Genomic DNA, 22,555 nt, shown 5'->3' with positions numbered 1-22,555 from the left:
GCCAGACTCAATGCTCTTTTTTAAAAATCATTGATGGCAATCATCACCAAAAGGCCTCCTTAATTGGGTAGTTGTTTCTATATTTTCGTGGTGAGAATCTACATTTTTGGAATAAAGCAATGAACCAGTAGAGGGTGCTATATAGAGCATCACAAAACAAAGCACAGAGTCCTAAAGGAAAAGCTAACAAGATTGATAGATGATGTTACTAACCTGATGTAGTCCTGGTGGTGGTCTCAGTTGTTGGTGTTGTTTCTAGTGAAAAAAAAGAATGCTGTATTCAAGTGGGGCAGCCAAGAGGAATTGGTACACAGTTATAAAGCCATCAACAGGAATTCAAGAGCTGGCACATTTTATGAAAACGTTTTACAAGTTGTCATTTTCTTCATCAGTGAATAAAGCATGCGGCCATACTATACGGCTGCATTACTTTTTCCTTGTCAATCAGCAGCTGAATATTTCAGGGCATCACAAACAATTTCAATTTCTTAATGTACCAAGTTCAGATTTTGTGGAAGCTCAGCAAGCATTCTAAGAACTACTGATCAGAACATTAGAACATAAGGAGCGGTAAAGTGCCACAGCTGGTGCAACTCCTTCCTCAAAGCACCAGAGACTTCAGATTGATTTATTCCGTGGGTGTTGTGTGCATGGAGATTATATAGTACTCCCTGTTATGTGTGCCTTTCCTACAATTGTCTGAAATATATTGTCACTAACCTGATGTAGTACTGGTAGTGGTCTCAGTTGTTGATGTAGTTGTTGGTGTTTCTACTGAAAGAAAATAATGCAATATTCAACCAAGAAAGCCAAGAGGTATTGATATACAGCTAACTGCTGGTAGTCAGGAAACCATCAGCAGGAATTCATATGCTAGCACCTTTATTAAAATGTTTAACAGAGGGCATTTTTTTCCTTCGTAGAAAAAATGGCAGGGAAAATATACTTTTGATCAATCAGCTGCTGAATATTTCTGTGCCATAACAAATAATCCTGTTCTCTCTACACACCATTTGCGGATTTCCTGGTAAATCCACCGTCTACCAAAGACCGCAAGGTCTACTTAATACCATAATTTCTAATAGTATGGAATGTGTGCACTATGGGTAAGCATGTCTCTTCATATGTCCCATTGATACATGATCTTCAACTTGCGTAAAATGTGTTCATTATAATCATGGTTTTGTTTTTTGCTTCGGAATGCCCAAAGAAAATGAGAAGCAGAAAACACCAACATTTCCTCCACAAATCCGAACTATTTTGAAATTGAGCAATAATTTGGTAAAATTGTTATGAGCCAAACATTGACATCTTAACATGTATATTTGCACATTTTATGCCAATAATGTAAGCAAATATGCAAGAAGTAAGTCACAAAGCTGATGTTAGCAATGTTATCTCATTGTCTTTGATTTGCCAATGTTTATTGAAAGTGGTGTGACTCACCTGTTGTGGAACCGGAGGTGGACTCAGTTGTACCAGTTGTCAAAGATGTTGTTGGTGTTGTTCCTGGAGAGCAAATAGAAAAGCATTTACAAATTAAATTGCAAGAGTCACCAATCAATTTCAGTACGACACTGCACATTTTCCTGAGACTAGGCTGAATTTTAACAATGTTCATTGCTCGTGTCTAAGCAAAGGACATTTAGAAGTTAACCAAATTTTGCTTTGTCATTTGTCAATTGGACCGAAATTATGAAAAGACATTGTGATTTTTTAAAGAAAGTTCTAAACTCCTTCATTGATCCATTTTGGAAAAATCAATGAGCAGAAACAAAACTGTTTAACAGCGTTGCCATGACCAAAAACTCCCGGAATAGTGGAAGAGGCGAAGGGAAGAGACTATTTCTATAAAAGTGAAAATTCTTATCCATGTCTACTGAAAAGTTCCAGCCTGAATGCTCTTTTAAAAATTATTGTGGGCTACCAGCTCCAAAAGGCCTCCTTAATTTGGCAGTAGCTTCTATATTTTCGTGGTGAGAAACTACATTTTTGGAATAAAGCAATGAACAAATGTTCCTGAAGAGGGTGCTATATAGAGCTTCACTAAACAAAGCACAGAGTCCAAAAGTAAAATCTAACAAGAATGATAGATGATGTTACTAACCTGATGTAGTGCTGGTTGTGGTCTCAGTTGTTGGTGTCGTTTCTAGTGAAAGAAAATAATGCTGTATTCAAGTGGGGCAGCCAAGAGGAATTGTTACACAGTTACAAAGCCATCAACAGGAATTCATGAGCTGGCACATTTTATGAAAATGTTTTACTATATAGATTGGTTACTTCTTACTAATGTAAGCGAAGATAAACTGCTCAGCAAAAACAGACTGTGTCCCCAGCGGCCTCTCCAAAGGGTTCAGCGCCCAGCTTGCCTATTTCACCACCTCCACTAGGTGGGTCTCCGGTGCCGTCCCCGGCCACTTCCCCGTCACTTCACCGATGAATTGAATAAGGCGTGTGGCCATACTATACGGCTGCATTACTATTTCCTTGTCAATCAGCAGCTGAATATTTCAGGGCCATCACAAACAATTTCAATTTCTTAATGTACCAACTTCAGATTTTGTGGAAGCTCAGCAAGTATTCTAAGAACTACTGATCAGAAATTTAGAACATAAGGAGCGGTAAAGTGCCACAGCTGGGGCAACTCCTGCCTCACAGCACCAGAGACTTCAGATTGATTTATTCCGTGGGTGTTGTGTTCATGGAGATTACATGTACTCCCTGTTATGTGTGCCTTTCCTACAAGTGTCTGAAATATATTGTCACTAACCTGATGTAGTACTGGTAGTGGTCTCAGTTGTTGATGTAGTTGTTGGTGTTTCTAGTGAAAGAAAAAAAACGCAATATTCAACCAAGACAGCCAAGAGGAATTGGTATACAGCTAACTATTGGTAGTCAGGAAACCATCAGCATGAATTCATATGCTGGCACACTTAATTAAAATGTTTAACAGATGGCATTTTTGATCTTCGTAGAATAAAATGGCAGGGCAAAATATACTTTTGATTAATCAGCAACTGAATATTTCGGTGCCATCACAAATAATCCTGTTCTATCTATACACCCGTTGCGAATTTCCTGGAAGATCAACCGTCTTCCAAAGACCGCAAGGTCTACTTAATACCATAATTTCTAATACCATTATTCGTTGATCCAATTTTGAAAAATCTTTGAGCTGAAGCAAAACAGTTTAACAGCGTTGCAATGACCAAAAACTCCCGGAATAGTGGAAGAGGCGAAGGGAAGAGACCTTTTCTATAAAAGTGAAAATCCTTATCTATGTCTACTGAAAGGTGCCACTCAATGCTCTTTTTTGAATTATTGCAGGCAATCAGCACCAAAAGACCTCCTTAATTCGGTAGTTTAATCTATAATTTCGTGGTGAGAAGCTACATTTTTGGAATAAAACAATGAACAAATATTCCTGAAGAGGGTGCTATATAGAGCTTCACTAAACAAAGCACAGAGTCCTAAAGGAAAAGCTAACAAGATTGATAGATGTTACTAACCTGATGTAGTGCTGGTTGTGGTCTCAGTTGTTGGTGTCGTTTCTAGTGAAAGAAAATAATGTTGTATTCAAGTGGGGCAGGAAAGAGTAAATTGTACGCAGTTATACAGCCATCAACAGGTGTTCATGGGCTGGCACATTTTATTAAAACCTTTTATCAGTTGTCATTTTCTTCATCATTGAATAAAGCGTTTGCCATACTATACATCTGAATGACTTTTTCCTTGTCTTTCAGAAATTGCAGCTGATCAGGCATTTAGTAAGACTGAGTTGGCACAGATGTGCAGCTGGAAGAGCTGCAGCCTCATAGTGTTAGGGATTTGTATTCTATCCTGACCTCGGGTGCTGTCTAGGCTGGGATTGCACGTTCTCCCTTTCACTGCCTGTGATCCCCCCAAGTTTTTAACAGAGGATGATACTGACCTGATGTAGTTGTGGTCCCAGATGTTGATGGAGTTGTTTCTAGTGAAATAAAAAAATGTTATGTTCCACCGAGACAAACAAGAGGAATTGTTACGCAGTTTAGAATCCTTCAACAGGAATTTATCAACTGGCACCTTTTAATAAAACATGTTACACTTGATATTTCCTTCATCGTAGAAAAAAGTAGGAGGACATAGTATGCTGCTAAATTTATTTATCTCTGTCAATTAGCATATTAATATTTCCCTGCCATCTCGAACAATCATGACACAGCGATTGCGGATATCCCTGCGTATCGAAACACGTCTTCCATACACTTTATGGTCTTCTTTACGCCATTATTACTAGCAGTATAGTTGCACGATTCATGCCCATAATGTGAGCGAAGATAAAAGAATGGAGCCACAGTGCTGATGTTAGAAATGTTGCCCCGTTGTCTAAAGATTAGCCAATGTTTACTAAAAGTGGTTTGACTCACCTGTTGTGGAACTGGTGGTGGACTCAGTTGTGCCAGTTGTCAAAGATATTGTTGGTGTTGTTCCTGGAGAGCAAATAGAAAACAAATTACAGATTGAATTGCAAGAGTCAGCAATCAATTTCAGTAGGACTCTGCACATTTTCCTGAGACTGGGATGAATGTTATCAATGTTCATTGCTCGTGCCTAAGCAAAGGACATTGAGAAATGAACCAAATTTTGCTTCATCATTTATCAAATGGAACGAAATCATGAAAAGACATGGTGATTTTTCAAAGAAAGTTCTGAACTCCTTCGTTGATCCATTTTGGAAAATCATTGAGCAGAAACAAAATTGTTTAATAACGTTGCCATGACCAAAAACTCCCAGAATAGTGGAAGAGGGGAAGGGAAGAAACTTTTCTACCAAAGTGAAAATCCTTGTCAATCAGCAGCTGAATATTTCAGGGCCATCACAAACAATTTCAATTTCTTAATGTACCAACTTCAGATTTTGTGGAAGCTCAGCAAGTATTCTAAGAACTACTGATCAGAAATTTAGAACATAAGGAGCGGTAAAGTGCCACAGCTGGTGCAACTCCTACCTCACAGCACCAGAGACTTCAGATTGATTTGTTCCGTGGGTATTGTGTGCATGGAGATTACATGTACTCCCTGTTATGTGTGCCTTTCCTACAAGTGTCTGAAATATATTGTCACTAACCTGATGTAGTACTGGTAGTGGTCTCAGTTGTTGATGTAGTTGTTGGTGTTTCTAGTGAAAGAAAATAATGCAATATTCAACCAAGACAGCCAGGTGGAATTGGTATACAGCTAACTATTGGTAGTCAGGAAACAATCAGCAGGAATTCATATGCTGGCACACTTAATTAAAATGTTTATCAGATGGCATTTTCATTCTTCATTGAATCAAATGGCTGGGCAAAATATACTTTTGATCAATCAGCGGCTGAATATTTCTGTGCCATCACAAATAATCCTGTTCTCTCTATACACCAGTTGCAGATTTCCTGGTAGATCAACCGTTTTCCAATGACCGTAATGTCTACTTAATACCATAATTTTGAATAGTATGTAAATGTGTGCACTATGGGTAAGCATGTCTGTTTATATGTCCCATTGATACATGATCCTCAACTTGCGTGTAAAATGTGTTCATTCGAATCATAGTTTTGTTTTTTGCTACGGAATGTCCGAAGAAATTGAGACACAGAAAAAACCAACTTACATCCTCCACAAATCCGAACTATTTTGAAATTGTGCAATAATGTGGTAAAATTGTTATTAGCCAAACATTGACAATTATAACATGTATATTTGCACAATTTATGCCACTAATGTAAGCAAATATGCAAGAAGTAAGTCACAAAGCTGATGTTAGCAATGTTGTCTCATGGTCTTTGATTTGCCAATGTTTATTGAAAGTGGTTTGACTCACCTGTTGTGGAACTGGAGGTGGACTCAGTTGTACCAGTTGTCAAATATGTTGTTGGTGTTGTTCCTGGAGAGCAAATAGAAACGCATTTACAAATTGAATTGCAAGAGTCACCAATCAATTTCAGTACGACACTGCACATTTTCCTGAGATTGGGCTGAAATTTAACAATGTTCATTGCTCGTGCCAAAGACAAAGACATTTAGAAGTTAACCAAATTTTGCTTCGTCATTTATCAATTGGACCGAAATTATGAAAAGACATTGTGATTTTTCAAGGAAAGTTCTAAACTCCTTCGATGACCCATTTTGGAAAAATCATTGAGCAGGAACAAAACTGTTTAACAGCATTGCCATGACCAAAAACTCCCGGAATAGTTGAAGAGGCGAATGGAAGAGACCTATTCTACAAAAGTGAAAATCCTTATCCATGTCCACTGAAAAATGCCAGACTCAATGCTCTTTTTTAAAAATCATTGATGGCAATCATCACCAAAAGGCCTCCTTAATTGGGTAGTTGTTTCTATATTTTCGTGGTGAGAATCTACATTTTTGGAATAAAGCAATGAACCAGTAGAGGGTGCTATATAGAGCATCACAAAACAAAGCACAGAGTCCTAAAGGAAAAGCTAACAAGATTGATAGATGATGTTACTAACCTGATGTAGTGCTGGTGGTGGTCTCAGTTGTTGGTGTCGTTTCTAGTGAAAAAAAAGAATGCTGTATTCAAGTGGGGCAGCCAAGAGGAATTGGTACACAGTTATAAAGCCATCAACAGGAATTCAAGAGCTGGCACATTTTATGAAAACGTTTTACAAGTTGTCATTTTCTTCATCAGTGAATAAAGCATGCGGCCATACTATACGGCTGCATTACTTTTTCCTTGTCAATCAGCAGCTTAATATTTCAGGGCATCACAAACAATTTCAATTTCTTAATGTACCAAGTTCAGATTTTGTGGAAGCTCAGCAAGCATTCTAAGAACTACTGATCAGAACATTAGAACATAAGGAGCGGTAAAGTGCCACAGCTGGTGCAACTCCTTCCTCAAAGCACCAGAGACTTCAGATTGATTTATTCCGTGGGTGTTGTGTGCATGGAGATTATATGTACTCCCTGTTATGTGTGCCTTTCCTACAATTGTCTGAAATATATTGTCACTAACCTGATGTAGTACTGGTAGTGGTCTCAGTTGTTGATGTAGTTGTTGGTGTTTCTACTGAAAGAAAATAATGCAATATTCAACCAAGAAAGCCAAGAGGTATTGATATACAGCTAACTGCTGGTAGTCAGGAAACCATCAGCAGGAATTCATATGCTAGCACCTTTATTAAAATGTTTAACAGAGGGCATTTTTTTCCTTCGTAGAAAAAATGGCAGGGAAAATATACTTTTGATCAATCAGCTGCTGAATATTTCTGTGCCATAACAAATAATCCTGTTCTCTCTACACACCATTTGCGGATTTCCTGGTAAATCCACCGTCTACCAAAGACCGCAAGGTCTACTTAATACCATAATTTCTAATAGTATGGAATGTGTGCACTATGGGTAAGCATGTCTCTTCATATGTCCCATTGATACATGATCTTCAACTTGCGTAAAATGTGTTCATTATAATCATGGTTTTGTTTTTTGCTTCGGAATGCCCAAAGAAAATGAGAAGCAGAAAACACCAACATTTCCTCCACAAATCCGAACTATTTTGAAATTGAGCAATAATTTGGTAAAATTGTTATGAACCAAACATTGACATCTTAACATGTATATTTGCACATTTTATGCCAATAATGTAAGCAAATATGCAAGACGTAAGTCACAAAGCTGATGTTAGCAATGTTATCTCATTGTCTTTGATTTGCCAATGTTTATTGAAAGTGGTGTGACTCACCTGTTGTGGAACCGGAGGTGGACTCAGTTGTACCAGTTGTCAAAGATGTTGTTGGTGTTGTTCCTGGAGAGCAAATAGAAAAGCATTTACAAATTAAATTGCAAGAGTCACCAATCAATTTCAGTACGACACTGCACATTTTCCTGAGACTAGGCTGAATTTTAACAATGTTCATTGCTCGTGTCTAAGCAAAGGACATTTAGAAGTTAACCAAATTTTGCTTTGTCATTTGTCAATTGGACCGAAATTATGAAAAGACATTGTGATTTTTTAAAGAAAGTTCTAAACTCCTTCATTGATCCATTTTGGAAAAATCAATGAGCAGAAACAAAACTGTTTAACAGCGTTGCCATGACCAAAAACTCCCGGAATAGTGGAAGAGGCGAAGGGAAGAGACTATTTCTATAAAAGTGAAAATTCTTATCCATGTCTACTGAAAAGTTCCAGCCTGAATGCTCTTTTAAAAATTATTGTGGGCTACCAGCTCCAAAAGGCCTCCTTAATTTGGCAGTAGCTTCTATATTTTCGTGGTGAGAAACTACATTTTTGGAATAAAGCAATGAACAAATGTTCCTGAAGAGGGTGCTATATAGAGCTTCACTAAACAAAGCACAGAGTCCAAAAGTAAAATCTAACAAGAATGATAGATGATGTTACTAACCTGATGTAGTGCTGGTTGTGGTCTCAGTTGTTGGTGTCGTTTCTAGTGAAAGAAAATAATGCTGTATTCAAGTGGGGCAGCCAAGAGGAATTGTTACACAGTTACAAAGCCATCAACAGGAATTCATGAGCTGGCACATTTTATGAAAATGTTTTACTATATAGATTGGTTACTTCTTACTAATGTAAGCGAAGATAAACTGCTCAGCAAAAACAGACTGTGTCCCCAGCGGCCTCTCCAAAGGGTTCAGCGCCCAGCTTGCCTATTTCACCACCTCCACTAGGTGGGTCTCCGGTGCCGTCCCCGGCCACTTCCCCATCACTTCACCGATGAATTGAATAAGGCGTGTGGCCATACTATACGGCTGCATTACTATTTCCTTGTCAATCAGCAGCTGAATATTTCAGGGCCATCACAAACAATTTCAATTTCTTAATGTACCAACTTCAGATTTTGTGGAAGCTCAGCAAGTATTCTAAGAACTACTGATCAGAAATTTAGAACATAAGGAGCGGTAAAGTGCCACAGCTGGGGCAACTCCTGCCTCACAGCACCAGAGACTTCAGATTGATTTATTCCGTGGGTGTTGTGTGCATGGAGATTACATGTACTCCCTGTTATGTGTGCCTTTCCTACAAGTGTCTGAAATATATTGTCACTAACCTGATGTAGTACTGGTAGTGGTCTCAGTTGTTGATGTAGTTGTTGGTGTTTCTAGTGAAAGAAAAAAAACGCAATATTCAACCAAGACAGCCAAGAGGAATTGGTATACAGCTAACTATTGGTAGTCAGGAAACCATCAGCATGAATTCATATGCTGGCACACTTAATTAAAATGTTTAACAGATGGCATTTTTGATCTTCGTAGAATAAAATGGCAGGGCAAAATATACTTTTGATTAATCAGCAACTGAATATTTCGGTGCCATCACAAATAATCCTGTTCTATCTATACACCCGTTGCGAATTTCCTGGAAGATCAACCGTCTTCCAAAGACCGCAAGGTCTACTTAATACCATAATTTTTAATACCATTATTCGTTGATCCAATTTTGAAAAATCTTTGAGCTGAAGCAAAACAGTTTAACAGCGTTGCAATGACCAAAAACTCCCGGAATAGTGGAAGAGGCGAAGGGAAGAGACCTTTTCTATAAAAATGAAAATCCTTATCTATGTCTACTGAAAGGTGCCAGACTCAATGCTCTTTTTTAATTTTTTGCAGGCAATCAGTACCAAAAGGCCTTCTTAATTCGGTAGATTAATCTATATTTTCGTGGTGAGAAGCTACATTTTTGGAATAAAACAATGAACAAATATTCCTGAAGAGGGTGCTATATAGAGCTTCACTAAACAAAGCACAGAGTCCTAAAGGAAAAGCTAACAAGATTGATAGATGTTACTAACCTGATGTAGTGCTGGTTGTGGTCTCAGTTGTTGGTGTCGTTTCTAGTGAAAGAAAATAATGTTGTATTCAAGTGGGGCAGCAAAGAGTAAATTGTACGCAGTTATACAGCCATCAACAGGTATTCATGGGCTGGCACATTTTATTAAAACCTTTTATCAGTTGTCATTTTCTTCATCATTGAATAAAGCGTTTGCCATACTATACATCTGAATGACTTTTTCCTTGTCTTTCAGAAATTGCAGCTGATCAGGCATTTAGTAAGACTGAGTTGGCACAGATGTGCAGCTGGAAGAGCTGCAGCCTCATAGTGTTAGTGATTTGTATTCTATCCTGACCTCGGGTGCTGTCTAGGCTGGGATTGCACGTTCTCCCTTTCACTGCCTGTGATCCCCCCAAGTTTTTAACAGAGGATGATGCTGACCTGATGTAGTTGTGGTCCCAGATGTTGATGGAGTTGTTTCTAGTGAAATAAAAAAATGTTATGTTCCACCGAGACAAACAAGAGGAATTGTTATGCAGTTTAGAATCCTTCAACAGGAATTTATCAACTGGCACCTTTTAATAAAACATGTTACACTTGATATTTCCTTCATCGTAGAAAAAAGTAGGAGGACATAGTATGCTGCTAAATTTATTTATCTCTGTCAATTAGCATATTAATATTTCCCTGCCATCTCGAACAATCATGACACAGCGATTGCGGATATCCCTGCGTATCGAAACACGTCTTCCATACACTTTATGGTCTTCTTTACGCCATTATTACTAGCAGTATAGTTGCACGATTCATGCCCATAATGTGAGCGAAGATAAAAGAATGGAGCCACAGTGCTGATGTTAGAAATGTTGCCCCGTTGTCTAAAGATTAGCCAATGTTTACTAAAAGTGGTTTGACTCACCTGTTGTGGAACTGGTGGTGGACTCAGTTGTGCCAGTTGTCAAAGATATTGTTGGTGTTGTTCCTGGAGAGCAAATAGAAAACAAATTACAGATTGAATTGCAAGAGTCAGCAATCAATTTCAGTAGGACTCTGCACATTTTCCTGAGACTGGGATGAATGTTATCAATGTTCATTGCTCGTGCCTAAGCAAAGGACATTGAGAAATGAACCAAATTTTGCTTCATCATTTATCAAATGGAACGAAATCATGAAAAGACATGGTGATTTTTCAAAGAAAGTTCTGAACTCCTTCGTTGATCCATTTTGGAAAATCATTGAGCAGAAACAAAATTGTTTAATAACGTTGCCATGACCAAAAACTCCCAGAATAGTGGAAGAGGGGAAGGGAAGAAACTTTTCTACCAAAGTGAAAATCCTTGTCAATCAGCAGCTGAATATTTCAGGGCCATCACATACAATTTCAATTTCTTAATGTACCAACTTCAGATTTTGTGGAAGCTCAGCAAGTATTCTAAGAACTACTGATCAGAAATTTAGAACATAAGGAGCGGTAAAGTGCCACAGCTGGTGCAACTCCTACCTCACAGCACCAGAGACTTCAGATTGATTTGTTCCTTGGGTATTGTCTGCATGGAGATTACATGTACTCCCTGTTATGTGTGCCTTTCCTACAAGTGTCTGAAATATATTGTCACTAACCTGATGTAGTACTGGTAGTGGTCTCAGTTGTTGATGTAGTTGTTGGTGTTTCTAGTGAAAGAAAATAATGCAATATTCAACCAAGACAGCCAGGTGGAATTGGTATACAGCTAACTATTGGTAGTCAGGAAACAATCAGCAGGAATTCATATGCTGGCACACTTAATTAAAATGTTTATCAGATGGCATTTTCATTCTTCATTGAATCAAATGGCTGGGCAAAATATACTTTTGATCAATCAGCGGCTGAATATTTCTGTGCCATCACAAATAATCCTGTTCTCTCTACGCACCATTTGCGGATTTCCTGGTAGATCCACCGTCTACCAAAGTCCGCAAGGTCTACTTAATACCATAATTTCTAATAGTATGGAATGTGTCCACTATGGGTAAGCATGTCTCTTCATATGTCTACTTCTTGTGACTTACTTCATATGTCCCATTGATACATGATCCTCAACTTGCGTAAAATGTGTTCATTTGTTTTTTGCTTCGGAATGCCCAAAGAAAATGAGAAGCAGAAAACACCAACTCATTTCCTCCACAACTCCGAACTATTTTGAAATTGAGCAATAATTTGATAAAATTGTTATGAGCCAAACATTGACATCTTAACATGTATATTTGCACAATTTATGCCAATAATGTAAGCAAATATGCAAGAAGTAAGTCACAAAGCTGATGTTAGCAATGTTGTCTCATTGTCTTTGATTTGCCAATGTTTATTGAAAGTGGTTTGACTCACCTGTTGTGGAACTGGAGGTGGACTCAGTTGTACCAGTTGTCAAAGATGTTGTTGGTGTTATTCCTGGAGAGCAAATAGAAAAGCATTTGCAAATTAAATTGCAAGAGTCACCAATCAATTTCAGTACGACACTGCACATTTTCCAGAGACTGTGCTGAATTTTAACAATGTTCATTGCTCGTGCCTAAGCAAAGGACATTTAGAAGTTAACCAAATTTTGCTTCGTCATTTGTCAATTGGACCGAAATTAAGAAAAGACATCGTGATTTTTTAAAGAAAGTTCTAAACTCCTTCATTGATCCATTTTGGATAAAATCATTGAGCAGAAACAAAACTGTTTCACAGCGTTGCCATGACCAAAAACACCCGGAATAGTGGAAGAGGCGAAGGGAAGAGACTTTTTCTATAAAAGTGAAAATTCTGATCCATGTCTACTTAAAATTTCCAGCCTGAATGCTCTTTTAAAAATTATTGTGGGCTACCAGCTGCAAAAGGTATCCTTAATTTGGCAGTAGCTTCTATATTTTCGTGGTGAGAAACTACATTTTTGGAATAAAGCAATGCTCCTGAAGAGGGTGCTATATAGAGCTTCACTAAACAAAGCACAGAGTCCAAAAGTAAAATCTAACAAGATTGATAGATGATGTTACTAACCTGAAGTAGTGCTGGTGGTGGTCTCAGTTGTTGGTGTCGTTTCTAGTGAAAGAAAATAATGCTGTATTCAAGTGGGGCAGCCAAGAGGAATTGTTACACAGTTATAAAGCCATCAACAGGAATTCATGAGCTGGCACATTTTATGAAAATGTTTTACTATATAGATTGGTTACTTCTTACTAATGTAAGCGAAGATAAACTGCTCAGCAAAAACAGACTGTGTCCCCCGCTGCCTCTCCAAGGAGTTCAGCGCCCAGCTCCCCTATTTCACCACCTCCACTAGGTGAGTCTCCGGTGCCGTCCCCGGCCACTTCTTCTTCACTTCACCGATGAATTGAATAAGGCGTGCGGCCATACTATCCGGCTGCTTTACTATTTCCTTGTCAATCAGCAGCTGAATATCTCAGGCCATCACAAACAATTTCAATTCCTTAATGTACCAAGTTCAGATTTTGTGGAAGCTCAGCAAGTATTCTAAGAACTACTGATCAGAACATTAGAGCATAAGGAGCGGTAAAGTGCCACAGCTGGTGCAACTCCTTCTTCAAAGCACCAGAGACTTCAGATTGATTTGTTCCGTGGGTGTTGTGTGCATGGAGATTACATGTATTCACTGTTATGTGTGCCTTTCCTACAATTGTCTGAAATATATTGTCACTAACCTGATGCAGTACTGGTACTGGTCTCAGTTGTTGATGTAGTTGTTGGTGTTTCTACTGAAAGAAAATAATGCAATATTCAACCAAGACAGCCAAGAGGTATTGATATACAGCTAACTGCTGGTAGTCAGGAAACCATCAGCAGGAATTCATATGCTAGCACCTTTATTAAAATGTTTAACAGGGGGAATTTTTTTCCTTCGTAGAAAAAATGGCAGGGCAAAATATACTTTTGATCAATCAGCTGCTGAATATTTCTGTGCCATAACAAATAATCCTGTTCTCTCTACACACCATTTGCGGATTTCCTGGTAGATCCACCGTCTACCAAAGACGGCAAGGTCTACTTAATACCATAATTTCTAATAGTATGGAATGTGTGCACTATGGGTAAGCATGTCTCTTCATATGTCCCATTGACACATGATCCTCAACTTGCGTAAAATGTGTTCATAATAATCATGGTTTTGTTTTTTTGCTACGGAATGCCCAAAGAAAATGAGAAGCCGAAAACACCAACTCATTTCCTCCACAAATCCGAACTATTTTGAAATTGTGTCATAATTGAGTCATAATTGACTCAGTTGTACCAGTTGTCAAAGATGTTGTTGGTGTTGTTCCTGGAGAGTAAATAGAAAAGCATTTACAAATTGAATTGCAAAAGTCACCAATCAATTTCAGTACGACACTGCACATTTCCTGAGATTGGGCTGAATTTTAACAATGTTCATTGCTCGTGCCAAAGACAAAGACATTTAGAAGTTAACCAAATTTTGCTTCGTCATTTATCAATTGGACCGAAATTATGAAAAGACATTGTGATTTTTCAAGGAAAGTTCTAAACTCCTTCGTTGATCCATTTTGGAAAAATCAATGAGCAGAAACAAAACTGTTTCACAGTGTTGCCATGACCTAAACCTCCCGGAATAGTGGAAGAGGTGAAGGGAAGAGACCTATTCTATAAAAGTAAAAATCCTTATCCATGTCCACTGATATATGTCAGACTCAATGCTCTTTTATTAATTATTGCAGGCAATCAGCACCAAAAGGCCTCCTTAATTCAGTAGTTGAATCTATATTTTCATGGTTAGAATCTAAATTTTTCGAATAAAGCAATGAACAAATGTTCCTGAAGAGGGTGCTTTATAGAGCTTCACAAAACAAAGCACAGAGTCCTAAAGGAAAAGCTAACAAGATTGATAGATGATGTTACTAACCTGATGTAGTGCTGGTGGTGGTCTCAGTTGTTGGTGTCGTTTCTAGTGAAAGAAAAGAATGTTGTATTCAAGTGGGGCAGCCAAGAGGAATCGGTACAAAGTTATTGAGCCATAAACAGGAATTCAAGAGCTGGCACATTTTATGAAAACGTTTTACAAGTTGTCATTTTCTTCATCAGTGAATAAAGCATGCGGCCATACTATACGGCTGCATTACTTTTTCCTTGTCAATCAGCAGCTGAATATTTCAGGGCATCACAAACAATTTCAATTTCTTAATGTACCAAGTTGAGATTTTGTGGAAGCTCAGCAAGTATTCTAAGAACTACTGATCAGAACATTAGAACATAAGGAGCGGTAAAGTGCCACAGCTGGTGCAACTCCTTCCTCAAAGCACCAGAGACTTCAGATTGATTTATTCCGTGGGTGTTGTGTGCATGGAGATTATATGTACTCCCTGTTATTTGTGCCTTTCCTACAATTGTCTGAAATATATTGTCACTAACCTGATGTATTACTGGTAGTGGTCTCAGTTGTTGATGTAGTTGTTGGTGTTTCTACTGAAAGAAAATAATGCAATATTCAACCAAGACAGCCAAGAGGTATTGATATACAGCTAACTGCTGGTAGTCAGGAAACCATCAGCAGGAATTCATATGCTAGCACCTTTATTAAAATGTTTAACAGAGGGCATTTTTTTCCTTCGTAGAAAAAATGGCAGGGCAAAATATACTTTTGATCAATCAGCTGCTGAATATTTCTGTGCCATAACAAATAATCCTGTTCTCTCTACACACCATTTGCGGATTTCCTGGTAGATCCACCGTCTACCAAATTCCGCAAGGTCTACTTAATACCATAATTTCTAATAGTGTGGAATGTGTGCACTATGGGTAAGCATGTCTCTTCATATGTCCCATTGATACATGATCCTCAACTTGCGTAAAATGTGTTCATTATAATCATGGTTTTGTTTTTTGCTTCGGAATGCACAAAGAAAATGAGAAGCAGAAAACACCAACTCATTTCCTCCACAACTCCGAACTATTTTGAAATTAAGCAATAATTTGGTAAAATTGTTATGAGACAAACATTGACATCTTAACAAGTATATTTGCACAATTAATGCCAATAATGTAAGCAAATATGCAAGAAGTAAGCCACAAAGCTGATGTTAGCAATGTTATCTCATTGTCTTTGATTTGCCAATGTTTATTGAAAGTGGTTTGACTCACCTGTTGTGGAACTGGAGGTGGACTCAGTTGTACCAGTTGTCAAAGATGTTGTTGGTGTTGTTCCTGGAGAGTAAATAGAAAAGCATTTACAAATTGAATTGCAAAAGTCACCAATCAATTTCAGTATGACACTGCACATTTTCCTGAGATTGAGCTGAATTTTAACAATGTTCATTGCTCGTGCCAAAGACAAAGACATTTAGAAGTTAACCAAATTTTGCTTCGTCATTTATCAATTGGATCGAAATTATGAAAAGACATTGTGATTTTTCAAGGAAAGTTCTAAACTCCTTCGTTGATCCATTTTGGAAAAATCATTGAGCAGAAACAAAACTGTTTCACAGCGTTGCCATGACCAAAAACTCCCGGAATAGTGGAAAACGCGAAGGGAAGAGACTATTTCTATAAAAGTGAAAATTCTTATCCATGTCTACTTAAAAGTTCCAGCCTGAATGCTCTTTTAAAAATTATTGTGGGCTACCAGCTGCAAAAGGCCTCCTTAATTTGCCAGTAGCTTCTATATTTTCGTGGTGAGAAACTACATTTTTGGAATAAAGCAATGCTCCTGAAGAGGGTGCTATATAGAGCTTCACTAAACAAAGCACAGAGTCCAAAAGTAAAATATAACAAGAATGATAGATGATGTTACTAACCTGAAGTAGTGCTGGTGGTGGTCTCAGTTGTTGGTGTCGTTTCTAGTGAAAGAAAATAATGCTGTATTCAAGTGGGGCAGCCAAGAGGAATTGTTACACAGTTATAAAGCCATCAACAGGAATTCATGAGCTGGCACATTTTATGAAAATGTTTTACTATATAGATTGGTTACTTCTTACTAATGTAAGCGAAGATAAACTGCTCAACAAAAACAGACTGTGTCCCCCGCGGCCTCTCCAGGGAGTTCAGCGCCCATCTCGCCTATTTCACCACCTCCACTAGGTGAGTCTCCGGTGCCGTCCCCGGCCACTTCCCAGTCACTTCACCGATGAATTGAATAAGCCGTGTGGCCATACTATACGGCTGCATTATTATTTCCTTGTCAATCAGCAGCTGAATATTTCAGGCCATCACAAACAATTTCAATTCCTTAATGTACCAAGTTCAGATTTTGTGGAAGCTCAGCAAGTATTCTAAGAACTACTGATCAGAACATTATAGCATAAGGAGCGGTAAAGTGCCACAGCTGGTGCAACTCCTTCCTCAAAGCACCAGAGACTTCAGATTGTAGGTATGTTGCAAAGCGTACCTGAAGCGTCGTGGAAAATCTGCCGCTGCGGGTGTGAGCGATTTTGGCGCCGTTTAGAGGGGGCGGGTTTAAAACGCGATTTTCTCTAGGCTGTTCAAATCGAAGATGTTCAGCCTAGTTAATTATTAACGAAAAATCGCTGGAAGACCCCGTCGCAAAAGCTATTATTAGTTTTAAAGGCCTTGTAAAATAGTTATAGTAGTTTAAAAATCAATCTCTAAACCCGCGACCGCCAGCAACCGCAGGGTCTCATAAAGCAAATAGCAGAAGGTAGGTTGTATATTTTTACATTAAAAAGGGCTTCTAAAGATCCCTTTATACAAAGTTTAATATTGCGAGCAGCTCATTTTGGGCCCATTATATCCCGCAGTATTTTTCTGGGCATTTGGGGCACAAATCTAGCGCAATGTGAACGTTCTAAACCAGCGCGTTCCACGGGGACCCACTGGAAAGCTGATTTAAATGGGCATTTATTTACAGCAATTGAACACTAAATTCCTTCCATTTGGCCTATAAATTAATGTAAATGAGATTTTAAAATCATGTTTTATTGTGAATTATTTGTGAATATTATTTGGACATTTAGGCTATTTAAAAATGTTAATAATTTATTAAGAAATGGATAGATGTTTAGACCTAGTAATTGAAGTCTGAAATTAGCTACAATTAGGTAACTAACTAATTATATGCTTTAATTTCAGGTCATCCAAGTAAGATTATTTTATATTTGTTTCAGAATGCTTCAATCTATGATAACTGAAAATTTCATTCAGTTCTCTTAATTTTAAAGAAAGTTATGGGCTTTTGACTGTTCACGATCACAGCTTTTTTGTTATGTCCATAGAAAATCAATAGGGAACAAGATGCTCATTTCCCAGTATGAAAATGGCCATAACTTTTTAAATACTTGAGATATGAAAGTGAATTAGGTGTCAAATTAAACTTATTTTTATGCTTTATCTGATGGGATAAATTGCAGACTTGATTTTTAAAATCTCAAAATGTTGTAACATTGCTACAGATTGATTTATTCCATGGGTGTTGTGTGCATGGGGATTATATGTACTCCCTGTTATGTGTGCCTTTCCTACAATTGTCTGAAATATATTGTCACTAACCTGATGTAGTACTAGTAGTGGTCTCAGTTGTTGATGTAGTTGCTGGTGTTTCTACTGAAAGAAAATAATGCAATATTCAACCAAGACAGCCAAGAGGTATTGATATACAGCTAACTGCTGGTGGTCAGGAAACCATCAGCAGGAATCATATGCTAGCACCTTTATTAAAATGTTTAACAGAGGGCATTTGTTTCCTTCGTAGAAAAAATGGCAGGGCAAAATATACTTTTAATCAATCAGCTGCTGAATATTTCTGTGCCATAACAAATAATCCTGTTCTCTCTACACACCATTTGCGGATTTCCTGGTAGATCCACCGTCTACCAAAGACGGCAAGGTCTACTTAATACCATAATTTCTAATAGTATGGAATGTGTGCACTATGGGTAAGCATGTCTCTTCATATGTCCCATTGACACATGATCCTCAACTTGCGTAAAATGTGTTCATAATTATCATGGTTTTGTATTTTTGCTACGGAATGCCCAAAGAAAATGAGAAGCAGAAAACACCAACTCATTTCCTCCACAAATCCGAACTATTTTGAAATTGTGTCATAATTGAGTCATAATTGACTCAGTTGTACCAGTTGTCAAAGATGTTGTTGGTGTTGTTCCTGGAGAGTAAATAGAAAAGCATTTACAAATTGAATTGCAAGAGTCACCAATCAATTTCAGTACGACACTGCACATTTTCCTGAGATTGGGCTGAATTTTAACAATGTTCATTGCTCGTGCCAAAGACAAAGACATTTAGAAGTTAATCAAATTTTCTTCGTCATTTATCAATTGGACCGAATTTATGAAAAGACATTGTGATTTTTCAAGGAAAGTTCTAAACTCCTTTGTTGATCCATTTTGGAAAAATCAATGGGCAGAAACAAAACTGTTTCACAGCTTTGCCATGACCTAAACCTCCCGGTATAGTGGAAGAGGTGAAGGGAAGAGACCTATTCTATAAAAGTAAAAATCCTTATCCTTGTCCACTGAAAGGTGCCAGTCTCAATGCTCTTTTTTAAATTATTGCAGGCAATCAGCACCAAAAGGCCTCCTTAATTCAGTAGTTGAATCTATATTTTCGTGGTGAGAATCTAGATCTTTGGAATAAAGCAATGAACAAATGTTCCTGAAGAGGGTGCTATATAGAGCTTCACAAAACAAAGCACAGAGTCCTAAAGGAAAAGCTAACAAGATTGATAGATGATGTTACTAACCTGATGTAGTGCTGGTGGTGGTCTCAGTTGTTGGTGTCGTTTCTAGTGAAAGAAAAGAATGCTGTATTCAAGTGGACAGCCAAGAGGAATTTGTACACAGTTATTGAGCCATCAACAGGAATTCATGAGCTGGCACATTTTATGAAAACGTTTTACAAGTTGTCATTTTCTTCATCAGTGAATAAAGCATGTGGCCATACTATACGGCTGCATTACTTTTTCCTTGTCAATCAGCGGCTGAATATTTCAGGGCCATCACAAACAATTTCAATTTCTTAATGTCCCAAGTTCAGATTTTGTGGAAGCTCAGCAAGTATTCTAAGAACCACTGATCAGAAATTTAGAACATAAGGAGCGGTACAGTGCCACAGCTGGTGCAACTCCTTCCTCAAAGCACCAGAGACTTCAGATTGATTTGTTCCGTGGGTGTTGTGTGCATGGAGATTACATGTATTCGCTGTTATGTGTGCCTTTCCTACAAGTGTCTGAAATATATTGTCACTAACCTGATGTAGTACTGGTAGTGGTCTCAGTTGTTGATGTAGTTGTTGGTGTTTCTAGTGAAAGAAAATAACGCAATATTCAACCAAGACAGCGAAGAGGAATTGGTATACAGCTAACTATTGGTAGTCAGGAAACCATCAGCAGGAATTCATATGCTGGCACACTTAATTAAAATGATTAACAGATGGCATTTTTGTTCTTCGTAGAATAAAATGGCAGGGCAAAATATACTTTTGATTAATCAGCAACTGAATATTTCGGTGGCATCACAAATAATCCTGTTCTATCTATAAACCCGTTGCGAATTTCCAGGAAGTTCAACCGTCTTCCAAAGACCGCAAGGTCTACTTAATACCATAATTTCTAATACCATTATTCGTTGATCCATATTTGAAAAATCTTTGAGCTGAAACAAAACAGTTTAACAGCGTTCCAATGACCAAAAACTCCCGGAATAGTGGAAGAGGCGAAGGGAAGAGACCTTTTCTATAAAAGTGAAAATCCTTATCTATGTCTACTGAAAGGTGCCAGACTCAATGCTCTTTTTTAAATGTTTGCAGGCAATCAGCACCAAAAGGCCTCCTTAATTCGGTAGTTTAATCTATATTTTCGTGGTGAGAATCTACATTTTTGGAATAAAACAATGAACAAATATTCCTGAAGAGGGTGCTATATAGAGCTTCACTAAACAAAGCACAGAGTCCTAAAGGAAAAGCTAACAAGATTGATAGATGTTACTAACCTGATGTAGTGCTGGTTGTGGTCTCAGTTGTTGGTGTCGTTTCTAGTGAAAGAAAATAATGTTGTATTCAAGTGGGGCAACAAAGAATAAATTGTACGCAGTTATACAGCCATCAAAACAGGTATTCATGGGCTGGCACATTTTCTTAAAACCTTTTATCAGTTTTAATTTTCTTCATCATTGAATCAAGCGTTTGCCATACTATACGTCTGAATTACTTTTTCCTTGTCTTTCAGAAATTGCAGCTGATCAGGCATTTAGTAAGATTGAGTTGGCACAGATGTGCAGCTGGAAGAGCTGCAGCCTCATAGTGTTAGGGATTTGTATTCTATCCTGACCTCGGGTGCTGTCTAGGCTGGGATTGCACGTTCTCCCTTTCACTGCCTGTGATCCCCCCAAGTTTTTAACAGAGGATGATACTGACCTGATGTAGTGGTGGTCCCAGATGTTGATGGAGTTGTTTCTAGTGAAATAAAAAAATGTTATGTTCCACCGAGACAAACAAGAGGAATTGTTATGCAGTTTAGAATCCTTCAACAGGAATTTATCAACTGGCACCTTTTAATAAAACATGTTACACTTGATATTTCCTTCATCGTAGAAAAAAGTAGGAGGACATAGTATGCTGCTAAATTTATTTTTCTCTGTCAATTAGCATATTAATATTTCCCTGCCATCTCGAACAATCATGACACATCGATTGCGGATATCCCTGCGTATCGAAACACGTCTTCCATACACTGTATGGTCTTCTTTACGCCATTATTACTAGCAGTATAGTTGCACGATTCATGCCCATAATGTGAGCGAAGATAAAAGAATGGAGCCACAGTGCTGATGTTAGAAATGTTGCCCCATTGTCTCAAGATTAGCCAATGTTTACTAAAAGTGGTTTGATTCACCTGTTGTGGAACTGGTGGTGGACTCAGTTGTGCCAGTTGTCAAAGATGTTGTTGGTGTTGTTCCTGGAGAGCAAATGGAAAACAAATTACAGATTGAATTGCAAGAGTCAGCAATCAATTTCAGTAGGACTCTGCACATTTTCCTGAGACTGGGATGAATGTTATCAATGTTCATTGCTCGTGCCTAAGCAAAGGACATTTAGAAATGAACCAAATTTTGCTTCATCATTTATCAAATGGAACAAAATCATGGAAAGACAATGTGATTTTTCAAAGAAAGTTCTGAACTGAAGGTGGAATTGGTATACAGCTAACTATTGGTAGTCAGGAAACAATCAGCAGGAATTTATATGCTGGCACACTTAATTAAAATGTTTATCAGATGGCATTTTCATTCTTCATTGAATAAAATGGCAGGGCAAAATATACTTTTCATCAATCAGCGGCTGAATATTTCTGTGCCATCACAAATAATCCTGTTCTCTCTATACACCAGTTGCAGATTTCCTGGAAGATCAACCGTTTTCCAATGACCGCAATGTCTACTTAATACCATAATTTTGAATAGTATGTAATGTGTGTACTATGGGTAAGCATGTCTGTTTATATCTCCCATTGATACATGATCCTCAACTTGCGTAAAATGTGTTCATACGAATCATAGTTTTGTTTTTTGCTACAGATTGTGGTAAAATTGTTATGAGCCAAACATTGACATCTTAACATGTATATTTGCACAATTTATGCCAATAATGTAAGCAAATATGCAAGAAGTAAGTCACAAAGCTCATGTTAGCAATGTTGTCTCATTGTCTTTGATTTGCCAATGTTTATTGAAAGTGGTTTAACTCACCTGTTGTGGAACTGTAGGTGGACTCAGTTGTACCAGTTGTCAAAGATGTTGTTGGTGTTGTTCCTGGAGAGC

The 22,555-nt window shown here is 37.9% G+C and overlaps 1 protein-coding gene across 50 annotated transcripts in view; it reads right to left on the bottom strand.

The window, feature by feature from the left end:
- The window catches only part of LOC116985141 (mucin-2-like), a 1,051,610-nt gene that overhangs the window by 67,799 nt on the left and 961,256 nt on the right, over positions 1-22,555 (bottom strand). For 45 of the 50 annotated variants that reach the window (XM_033039637.1, XM_033039614.1, XM_033039620.1 and 42 more), the window contains 33 exons: positions 22,484-22,546; positions 21,631-21,693; positions 21,153-21,191; positions 20,729-20,770; positions 19,989-20,039; positions 19,483-19,524; positions 16,562-16,603; positions 15,909-15,971; positions 15,180-15,233; positions 14,674-14,715; positions 13,460-13,510; positions 12,798-12,839; positions 12,144-12,206; positions 11,824-11,826; positions 11,399-11,449; positions 10,698-10,760; positions 10,220-10,258; positions 9,798-9,839; positions 9,057-9,107; positions 8,394-8,435; positions 7,733-7,795; positions 7,007-7,060; positions 6,501-6,542; positions 5,846-5,908; positions 5,111-5,161; positions 4,410-4,472; positions 3,932-3,970; positions 3,510-3,551; positions 2,771-2,821; positions 2,108-2,149; positions 1,447-1,509; positions 721-774; positions 214-255 (listed from right to left, as the gene is read on the bottom strand). In XM_033039637.1, coding sequence (XP_032895528.1) covers positions 214-255; positions 721-774; positions 1,447-1,509; positions 2,108-2,149; positions 2,771-2,821; positions 3,510-3,551; positions 3,932-3,970; positions 4,410-4,472; positions 5,111-5,161; positions 5,846-5,908; positions 6,501-6,542; positions 7,007-7,060; positions 7,733-7,795; positions 8,394-8,435; positions 9,057-9,107; positions 9,798-9,839; positions 10,220-10,258; positions 10,698-10,760; positions 11,399-11,449; positions 11,824-11,826; positions 12,144-12,206; positions 12,798-12,839; positions 13,460-13,510; positions 14,674-14,715; positions 15,180-15,233; positions 15,909-15,971; positions 16,562-16,603; positions 19,483-19,524; positions 19,989-20,039; positions 20,729-20,770; positions 21,153-21,191; positions 21,631-21,693; positions 22,484-22,546 — 1,617 coding nt within the window. The remainder of the gene's footprint in view (positions 1-213; positions 256-720; positions 775-1,446; positions 1,510-2,107; positions 2,150-2,770; positions 2,822-3,509; positions 3,552-3,931; positions 3,971-4,409; positions 4,473-5,110; positions 5,162-5,845; positions 5,909-6,500; positions 6,543-7,006; positions 7,061-7,732; positions 7,796-8,393; positions 8,436-9,056; positions 9,108-9,797; positions 9,840-10,219; positions 10,259-10,697; positions 10,761-11,398; positions 11,450-11,823; positions 11,827-12,143; positions 12,207-12,797; positions 12,840-13,459; positions 13,511-14,673; positions 14,716-15,179; positions 15,234-15,908; positions 15,972-16,561; positions 16,604-19,482; positions 19,525-19,988; positions 20,040-20,728; positions 20,771-21,152; positions 21,192-21,630; positions 21,694-22,483; positions 22,547-22,555) is intronic. The other 5 variants (XM_033039623.1, XM_033039627.1, XM_033039626.1 and 2 more) reach the window with 5 other exon arrangements.

Source organism: Amblyraja radiata, chromosome 21 (genome assembly GCF_010909765.2).
Source record: "Amblyraja radiata isolate CabotCenter1 chromosome 21, sAmbRad1.1.pri, whole genome shotgun sequence".
NCBI lineage: Eukaryota > Metazoa > Chordata > Chondrichthyes > Rajiformes > Rajidae > Amblyraja > Amblyraja radiata.
The sequence above is the reverse complement of the archived record's forward strand: the minus strand, read 5'-3'. Positions and strand labels throughout refer to the sequence as shown.